Source organism: Nelumbo nucifera, chromosome 8 (genome assembly GCF_055504915.1).
Source record: "Nelumbo nucifera cultivar China Antique chromosome 8, China Antique-T2T, whole genome shotgun sequence".
Lineage (NCBI taxonomy): Eukaryota > Viridiplantae > Streptophyta > Magnoliopsida > Proteales > Nelumbonaceae > Nelumbo > Nelumbo nucifera.
In genome coordinates, this window is record NC_142656.1 from 35,024,030 (window position 1) to 35,034,166 (window position 10,137).

Sequence of the window (10,137 nt, forward strand, 5' to 3'; positions counted from 1 at the left end):
GGCTGCATTCTGGAACACTTAAGAAATGGGATTTAAATTTCCTTGGACATGTAAAGAGTTTGTGAGTGAACATAATATCATATATAATAAACCATGCTTGAAAAAATGTGCCACAACTTAAGGATTGCAATGTCATATAGAGTAGAATGTTGCACAGTCAAGAAACAAATGTTCACAACTGTGGCAGAGATTATGTTGAGATGGATGAGTGGAAAAATTAGAAGGATATGATAAAAAGTGAACTTATTCAAAGGAACCTAGGAATAGCCAGAGAAGACCATATACAATACCAGTAAGAAGTGAACTGTCAGAAATTGATGGGCTAGAGAGCTAGGGGAAGAACAAAAAGGACATTGGTTGAAGTAGTGAGGAATTATATAAGGGCCCATTGTTTAATAATGAATATGAAACTGAATAGAATGGAACGGTGAGACATGATTTGTGTTGCCAAACCCTTACAGTTGGCACAAGGCTTAGATGACAATGATGATCTGTATGTCGTTTCAATAATTGAGCTGTAATAACTTTATCTCTAAACTTCTCATAATGAACTTTCCAAATTGCAATATAAATAAGTTGAAATTTGAGATATCCATTGGGTAGTAGTCAATTGTAGAGACTTGTATGGGGTGGGCTACTAATATACGTTTTTCTAACTCCACCCCTTCGTGGTTCCATAGACACAAGGAAAATTGTAGCTGTGTTGGAAGAATGGGAAATTGTACAACTATGCTGGTCTTGGAATGTACAATTATTTTGCATAATACATTTCCTTGAACTAGATTTGTTGTTCTTGCCAACATGCCAAAATATGTTAAGCAAATCTATGTACCAGGTTACTTCTCAGGGGAGAAAAGGGGAAATTAAGAGATTTGCTATTTACTGCCAATATATCTCTTAGGTGTTCATTAAGAGTGTAGATTCACAATATTAACCTCCCCTCCCCTCCCCTCCCCTCTCTTCTCCGCTATTAGAAAAAAATAGAAGAAAAGAAAAAAAGAAGTTCAATATTATTACACCTATTTATCATACGATCTTGTTACCAAGCTTTTTCTTTCTTCTTCTGTAGGATATACCTGACATTGATGGCGACAGAATATTTGGCATCAGGTCTTTTAGTGTACGCCTAGGTCAAAAGCGGGTCAGTCTCTATAAACAAAGCACTTTTTGTTCATTTATTTATTTTTTACAGTGAAACCTACAAAATAGTTCTGTGATGGTAGATTCTCCATTTTTCCTTTACCTATATAAGCTTTTCTGCAAACAGGTATTCTGGATTTGTATTTACCTTCTTGAGATTGCTTATGCTGTGGCTATGTTGGTTGGAGCAGCCTCTTCCTGCCTTTGGAGCAAGTTTATAACGGTAGTACTTGCATTTTTGTTTGAGTTCTTCAACTTGAGAAATATTACTAACATGAAGCCTGCTTCTTAATGTTAACTAAGTTGAGTAATTGTTCAGCAAGAAAAAAATATGTTAAGTAATGTTCTAGTCAAAATCCGCACTTGTATGCACATGCACTGCTTGTGGTGGCAGAATGTTCCTCTTGCAGAAACACCCAAATTGTTGTCTTTCTTCCAATTGTAAAAGTTTTACTTTGTGATTTTAGGAATCAAATGAGAAAGAAGATTGAGAGAGAAAGTGAGAGGAATAAAAGAGAAGAAAAAGAACAGAGAATAGGTGTGTGAAAGAATGGCCTTCAATAGGCCTAATTAACCATCTGATTGCATTATATAGTAACGAATGGAATTTCAGAAATGCCCCTGAATGGTAAAGTTGGGATTCTGAAAATCCCCCCTCAAGTTCAGCATAGTATTAATCATGCCAAGATTGCGTGCCCGATATTTTGGATTTAACTATCTCCGTTGTGAATACATTACCTATATGATTTTCTAACTACAAAAAGAGGACAACCCAGTGCATGAGGCTCTTGCCAATGCGGGGCCTGGGGGGAACAGAAGTATACAGCCTTACCCCTGCACATACAGAAAGTGCTTCCAAGATTTTCTAACTACAAATGGTAGACAAACTTCCCCAATAGCTACTCTCTTTCTGATAAAATGATAATCAGCCTTGATGTATTTGGTCTTAACATTCTGAAATAGATTGTGAGGGATATTAATTGCTGCTGTTTATCACATTATTCAACCACCAGATTCTTATCTCACAAGAGTCTTCATCCATTATGTATCTGAAATGCCATGAGACATTGCTTTTTGTTCAACTTCAAAATTTGAACTTGCAAGTTGCAACCACAAACAATTTCTTGTTTCTCCTAGATACAAAGGTGGATATTGTTAGTGCAGTTCATACAAGAGAGAACACAGCAGATTTAGGGTGTGTCCAATGTGTCGACCACACCAAGAAGAAGCTATTTATATAATGAATGTAAAAGGACACTTCTGTTTTTATAATACAATAAGTAATGTACAAGGTAAAATAATAGAAAATGAATGGTACAACAAGAAAGAAAAATTACAATTCAGCCCTCACTATCTTTGTCTCTGCACTCTCCCTCAAACCGATGTAGGGGCACTACCATCAGTTTGTCCATTAGAAGGGAATGTTGGGCCCCAATCATAGCCTTTGTGAAAATATCTGCCAGTTGAAGAGTAGAGGATATATGTGGCGATGAAATACTGCCAACAGTAACTCTTATAAAATGACAATCTACTTCAATGTGCTTCGTCCTTTCATTGAAGACAGGATTAGAAGCAATCTTGATTGCACTTAGATTGTCATCCAATAAAGGAACGGGAGAGGACTGAACAATATTAAGATAATGTAGGACTGAACAATATTAAGATAATGCAGGAAATGGTAAAACATTGCTTTTACTTAAACAAGTCATGCAAGTTTTATCCATATTCTTGGAAACAAAAGAAGATAATGGTAAACATCCAGATGAAATAAGTAAATCAAGTTTCTTTGCAAAAGGATGACCTAATCAATGATGCCAATCTTGATTGCACTTAGATTGTCATCCAATAAAGGAACGGGAGAGGACTGAACAATATTAAGATAATGTAGGACTGAACAATATTAAGATAATGTAGGACTGAACAATATTAAGATAATGCAGGAAATGGTAAAACATTGCTTTTACTTAAACAAGTCATGCAAGTTTTATCCATATTCTTGGAAACAAAAGAAGATAATGGTAAACATCCAGATGAAATAAGTAAATCAAGTTTCTTTGCAAAAGGATGACCTAATCAATGATGCCAAATATTCCGGCCATTATTACAAGATAAAGTAGTAGAAAATAAACAAGAAGAACTAGTTTCTAGAGAAGTAAGTCTCTTCTCAAATTCTAGAGCGAATAGTCGTACCAATCTACGCCCCTTCCCCTTAACCTCCCTAGTGTGTTGGTCCTATATCAAAGAACCATCAAGTGAGAAGGTGACAGTATGAGCATGCTCAACAAGTTGACCAACTGATATTAAGCTTGTTGTAAGTCTAGGAACAAGTAATGCTTGTGATAACTTGAAAGGGGAAGATCAAGAGGTAGATTAGGTGAGATCATTACAGCCTACAATATCAAGTTTCTCACCACTGGCTATAACAATGTTTTTGGAGAAGGGAGAGGATAGGATGACTGACTGCATGTAGCTCCTGTCATATGATTGGAAGTATCAGAGTTTATTATCCAAGATGACTACGAGAAGCACAATAGCAGAAAATGCATGAGGAGATTGTCAAGGACATCAACTGCCAAATCTTTTCTTCACTCATAACATTTGTAGTGTCATTCTTGATCTGAGATGCGGAGGATGATGCATCATCTGATCCTTCAACCAAAGTTTGATATGCCTTGTGATGACTCTTTTCCCACTAGATCAATTTCCTTAGGTGGTTTTGTGCGGTATTCAGTAATAATATGACCAAATTTCTTGCAGTAAGTACAAGTATTTTCTTCCTACAATGGGATACCACATGACCAAATTCCTTACACTCGTAACACTACACCCTCGATAAGCCTTTGGTTTGAACTTATCTGTTGCTAGAAATGTAGCCTCTATTGTATCATTCTTGGCATTCATGGCTGATTGAGTGATTATCCTGGTTTCTTCTCAGAGTAATTCACCCAAAATACTATCAAGAGATGGTACAATGGTTCTACATAATATGTTTGATCTTATTACCTCATACTCAGGTCGGAGATGTATCAAAAAGAGCATTACTTTCCTTCTGTCAAAATGTTCCTTCAAAGTTTTGATACAGCAAGTTGAGGACACTTCACCCGTGTGAATAAGCTCATACTCTTTCCAAAAATTGATAAACCCTGCATAGTATTCCCGATTTTTTTTCAAGATGGCTGTGGGAAAATATCTCAGTTTCAATCTGGTACTGCCATGAGATGTTGGACTAGTGATAGGAAAAGAATCATCAATAGTGAGATGGAGGAAAATATCTCAGTTTCATATATCTCCTTGGCTGTCTAGAGACCCCTCATAGGAATAGCAACATCAGTAGTGACTGAACTCAGAATCCAGGATGCAATCTAGGCATTATTAATCTTCCAAGTCTGCAGTCCTTTTGCATCAGTCACTTTAGGCATAATGGTGGATCCATCAATATAGCCCAATAACCCCTTACCTTCAACATAAAACTGAAAATGGAACCGCCATAAGGCATAGTGGGTTCCATCGAACTTAATAGGAAGGACATCACATCTTTCAGATACCATAGCAAGGGAAAGGATGAAGAAAGTAGTCTCTAGCTGGCCGAAAACAGCAAAGAAATATGTTCGCAGTCCAAAAAACGAAGGTTCACAGATGAATCTAGCAAAGGGAGGGATCAAAACCCTAGCAAACAAACTCCAAACTTCACCAAATTTCCAGGGCTGTAGGAACAGCCTAGGGCAACACCGGATCTAAATTTTTAGAGCAAACAGATCAGTTACTTGAAAGAAAACCCTGAAAAACTGACCTGAGTTGTGTCCCAGTCCAGAATCCAGATTTCTTGTCTTGATCAGGACAGTCCAAGAAAGAAGGATATGCCAGTCCGAATAGGTTGAGAAATAGACCCAACTTGATGCTGAATATGAGTGAACAAAGTCTGAGATCAAAGCCGGGAAAATGAACCTGCTTTGATACCATGTCAGTGCAGTTCGTACAAGATAGAACACAGCAGATTTGGGGTGTGCCTAGTGTGTCGACCACACCAAGAAGAAGCTATTTATATCATTGAATGTAAAAGGACACTTCTGTCCTATAATAGAATAAGTAATGTACAAGGTAAAAAGAGTAGAAGAAGAATGGTACAACAAGAAAGCAAAGTTACAATTCAGCCCTCACTATCTCTGTCTCTACAGATTTTCTATTAGCAATAGATCTAGCTTAATTTGCACTTTTGAAGCCTTCAACAATGAGATAGCCATGGGTGGCATGAGGAATTATCTTGTACTAAAGATCCCTCAAATAACACATTAATTACTTGGAGACCTTTGCTCCAATTGAGTTCTATTAGAACATTATTATTGCTTGTTACATCTTATTCTTGCTTCCTTTCTAAGTTTGGTATGAAGAATGCTTTTCTAAATGGATATTTATGGAAGAAATCTAGATCAAGTTACCTCTAGGCTTCTATAAGAAGGAAGCTGGAAATTAAAGCCTGCAGGTTAGGAGATTATTGTATGGACTGAAGTAGTCACCTAGGGCTTGGTTTGACAAATTCATGTGTCCTTTAGAGATTTGGATATATTTAGTCAGTCGGATCACACTCTTTTCCTGAAAAGGAGTGGTGCTTTTTTGACCATTTTTATCATGGACGTGGATGATATGGTGACTTGTAGATTGAACCAGCATTAAATCTAGAATATTTATGAAAATAAATAAAGAAAAACTGGTCTGTACCAAGAGACGATTAACGGGGAAAAAGTGAAGAGAAGCATTTAGAAAGAAGATCACTCATCGGGCTTTACTGCTGCCCCACTCTATTTAAAGTTTTCAATCCTATTGATTTCTTAGTAGGTGACGGGACAGCACAATAAAGACAAAAGCAAATAATATATGTGGCCCAACATGCCATTACGAATCAACCCAAATAAGAAATCAATAGGACAAGGCCTATATTTCAAAAATCCCCCTCAAGCTATGGACGGATGCCAATCATTCCCAACTTTCCAAGTGTTGAATAGAGTGGACTTTGGAATCATTTCTGTAAATATATTTGCCAGCTGTTGGTCTGTCTTCACAAATAGAAAACATGCATCACCACCAGGAACCTTCTCTCTCATGATATGTTGATCCACTTCTATGTTTTATGCGTAATTGCTGCTTTTTGTTAGAATATAGGAGAAAAGGTCTCTATATATGTATCCGACTATCTGTAACTCATTAGGTACAGAACACAGCCACATAGCCTTTGAAAACCCCATGGCCCATAGCTTTATACTTGTCTTATGCACTAAAATGTGCATCAAAGCATCAACAGTTGGCTTCTTACTCTTCTAGGTCACCAGGTTACGTCATACAAAGGCATGGTATCCTGATGTTGATCTGCTGTCATCTAGAGAACCAGCCCAGTTTGCATCTGTAAAGACCTTAACGCTTATAGCAGAATGCTATGAATATAGTATCCCCTTTCCAAGATTCTTTCAGATATGCAAGAATCCTCTTTGTAGCTGACAACATAAGCAATATCAAGCTTAGTCATGCAGAGGTAGGGTAGCTTAACCACCAGCCTCAGATACAATAGAGATACGAACAGGCTTAACCTCTGGCTTTCCAGTCTCTTTGAGAAGATCCATAATATACTTTTTTTATGAAATATAGATACCATGTTGTCTTTATTCCAAGAAAATGTCTGATTCCCCTGGATCTTTAATGTCAAATTCAGCTTCTAGGAAGTCCTTAAGCTGTGAAAACCTTGGAATATAAATTGAAGAAATAAAAGCCATAGCTTTTGTCACAAATCTGGGAATATAAATTGAAGAAATAGATGCCAAAATGGAAACATATGCAGGAGATAAACAACTATATGAGAAGTGAGATGAGATATTATGATTAGTGGAACAATACACATGCTTTTTCCCTTTCAAAGTGCTATAATGAGAGCAAGATCAGATAAGGGAGCAGTATCAGCACCTGGATAGTCATTCTTAGAGGTAATCAGGAGTGGCTATGATGAGATGGGTGGTGACATAACTTCTTCCCTTCTCTGGCATACCTGTAGTTGCTTTTCCAAACTCTGTGAAGTTTTAGAAACCTCCCTAGAATCCTGAGTAGGGCATTACTCTTAGAAACACAAAATGCTCTTGGGAACAGGAATAGGAAGAGGTTCATCATGACACTCAAAACCATTCTCTCCCCTTCTCCCCCTAAAATAATGAGTAGACTCAAAGAAAGTGACTTCCATGGAAACATTCTTCGTCTTGGTAACAATGTTATAACAACAATATCCCTTTTGATTTTGTGCATATCCTAAGAAGATGCAATTCATAGCCTTCAGATCAAATTTCAACTTGAGGGGACCAAGAAAATGAACAAAGCATGTACATCCAAACACTTGTAAGGGTATAATAAAGAAGTCACCATTGGAATATAATAAGCTGAAAGGTGTTTAAAAACCTAGAACTTTAGTTAGAATTCTATTAATGAGAAATACAAGTGTACAAACTCTATCCCTTATTATTAAATAGTAACATGAGAGCTAAACATAATACCTCTTGAGACTTCCAATATGTGTCGACTTTTAGGTTAAATACTATTAAGCAGTGGCAAATGATGTCAAACTCCACTGAATTAAATTAAAACTCCTTTAATTCATCCTTGATTGTGAATGGTTGACCATTATTCACAGTGGTTCCACAAGTCATTGATTCTTTGATTTGTTCAATTCTTCCAAAGTACTCAATGTTCCAAGCCTTCATTTTTCTCCTTTAAATTCTTTAGTTTCAAACAGAATCTCCCAATTTTCTTTCTTCCCCCGGTTCTCCCCACTAGATCTTTACCCTCTCTTTAAAGAAGGGATCCTCAAACTACATATTTTCAAATTGGAAAGATAAGGACCTCCAGACAGGACTTCCCTCTAAATACTGATACGACAATGATCAGAAGTCACTCTAGGCAAGGCTGTTGAAGTTAAAGTCCCACACAATTCCTCCTGGTCTATGGAGAACAGAAATGTATCTAGTTTAGAGAAAATCAGGGTATTGAAATATGTTTCTTTTTATACTTAAAACATGAAGTTTATACCTTTAAAAATTATAGATAATTGTTAAGGAAATATGATTATGGAACCTAGAAAACTACCCTAGGATATATGTTTTTTACTTAAAAAAATCCAGTCACCTAGGCGACAAGGCGCTCCCCTGTCACCTAGCCTCGCCTTGACACCTTGAAAACTATGCCTTTCTATTGGTGCAGAAGATTCTGTCATTTCAGCCTCCAATAGGATTAGATGGCTATCTAATCGCATTATATGTTTCTGAATGGAGATCACAGATTCTGTTGTTCCAGTGGATTTCTAACGAGTCATTTTCATTCATTTTCTGCAATTTCAGATCAACTCCTTTCTACAAGGATCTCCTATAAAATTAACCAAGAGAAATCAAATAGGAATGGTCAAGTATTAGTAGAGCAGACTCAGATGTCTGGCAAAAATCAAACAGCATTGGTTGTCCTTAAAATGTTTCTATAATTATTTATTTCATGTAGTTAGTCCTTACCAACTTTCTGGAATTTTTCAAGACTCAATAAAGCTGTTTGGCAGACTTTGAAGTGTCTAAAATTTCTAGCCTTTGAAACAATAATTTGACAAATATGATGTAATCCTTTCTTTGTCTTGCTGCAGGTTTTGGGCCATGGCATCTTAGCTTTAATTCTGTGGAACCAGGCTAAATCTCTTGATCTTAAGAATAAAGTTTCAATAACGTCCTTTTATATGTTTATTTGGAAGGTAAACCCAAAGTAAGCTGTATTTCTATTTGCTATTATAGGAGCATGGTGTTCAGCTGCATTTTATTTAAATAGCTCATTTTCATCGTCTTTAGACCCAGCCTATATATAAAATATAAATAAATACGGTATTATCCCCGTCTCACAGAGGAGATGCCCCATGCAAATTATGGACAAATTTGGAGGAATTTATTCATTCCATCTCTCATGTTTAGATGGTTGAGGAAAAGATTCCTGCATCAAATTTTCATAAAACGGGGTTTGCTTAGCTTGGAGTAATCAACAATCAGAAGATGGCACTATTCTGGTTTTTAAAGCTAGTCGCTTCCTTTTCTGTCTTATAACTTTTTGCTTTCTGTTTTCCAGCTGTTTTATGCAGAGTATCTGCTCGTTCCACTGGTGAGGTGAAGGGGAAATGGAGAAAGTGCATGAAAATAATGAACTGATTCGAATGGTTCTTGCCAGGAGGTTATAATTCCTTCTAGATGATGTTAGGAGTTCTTATTATCTATTATGCATTTTGAAAAGTTGAATATCTATATCAACAATGAGATAACAATAGGAACCTCTCTCACTTGTTGCTTGCTTGTTGGTTGTAGTCTTGTTTGTAGCACATAGTGGGTTTAATGATAAGCAAGTATTTCTTACCAGATGACTTTCATAATTACAGGATGCAGCAATCAGCCTGAGTGGAGAATACTATGTAGGCCGGCTTGGCTTTTAGCCAGGTCCAGTGCACTCTGGACCAGGCTACGTGGCTAGTCTACATCATTATGATTGATAAAATGTTAAACAAAATAGAAAACAAGGAAAAGCAAAATAACATTCCACCGTTATACTTTTAGCCTCTTCATCTTCGCAGAACATTAGTTATACTTTTTGTTACCATGGCTAGTGGGGTATAGAGAACTACTTTGGCAAATCATTACCTATTTGTTTGCTTGAAGAAATTCACCATTTGACTTTTAAAAAGCGGTTCGGTCTTTCTTTGTTTTTTGGGATGGAAGTTAGGTGTGTTTTAATATGTGGGAGAAAGGACAGACCATATTTCATGTAATAGGTTGTTTTAGCCATTTAGAATGAAACAAAGTATTTGTTAGGTTCACACAACATCATTAATCATGTGAATGTGATAATGAATTGAAGATAGGGATGCAAACAGATCGGATTGCATTCGAATCAGGGTATATTCGAATCCGATCTGACACTGTTCATGTTGGATCCGATCCGATATCC

At 36.7% G+C, this 10,137-nt stretch overlaps 1 protein-coding gene across 10 annotated transcripts in view; it reads left to right on the forward strand.

The window, feature by feature from the left end:
- The window catches only part of LOC104603204 (putative homogentisate phytyltransferase 1, chloroplastic), an 83,667-nt gene extending 74,116 nt beyond the window's left edge, over positions 1 to 9,551 (forward strand). For 6 of the 10 annotated variants that reach the window (XM_010267185.3, XM_010267183.3, XM_088893108.1 and 3 more), the window contains exons 10-13: positions 1,070 to 1,141; positions 1,268 to 1,363; positions 8,798 to 8,913; positions 9,268 to 9,551. In XM_010267185.3, the coding sequence (XP_010265487.1) occupies positions 1,070 to 1,141; positions 1,268 to 1,363; positions 8,798 to 8,913; positions 9,268 to 9,304 (321 nt within the window). In that variant the 3' untranslated portion in view covers positions 9,305 to 9,551. The remainder of the gene's footprint in view (positions 1 to 1,069; positions 1,142 to 1,267; positions 1,364 to 8,797; positions 8,914 to 9,267) is intronic. The other 4 variants (XM_088893114.1, XM_019198727.2, XM_088893109.1 and 1 more) reach the window with 1 other exon arrangement.
- The last annotated feature ends 586 nt before the right edge of the window (positions 9,552 to 10,137 follow it).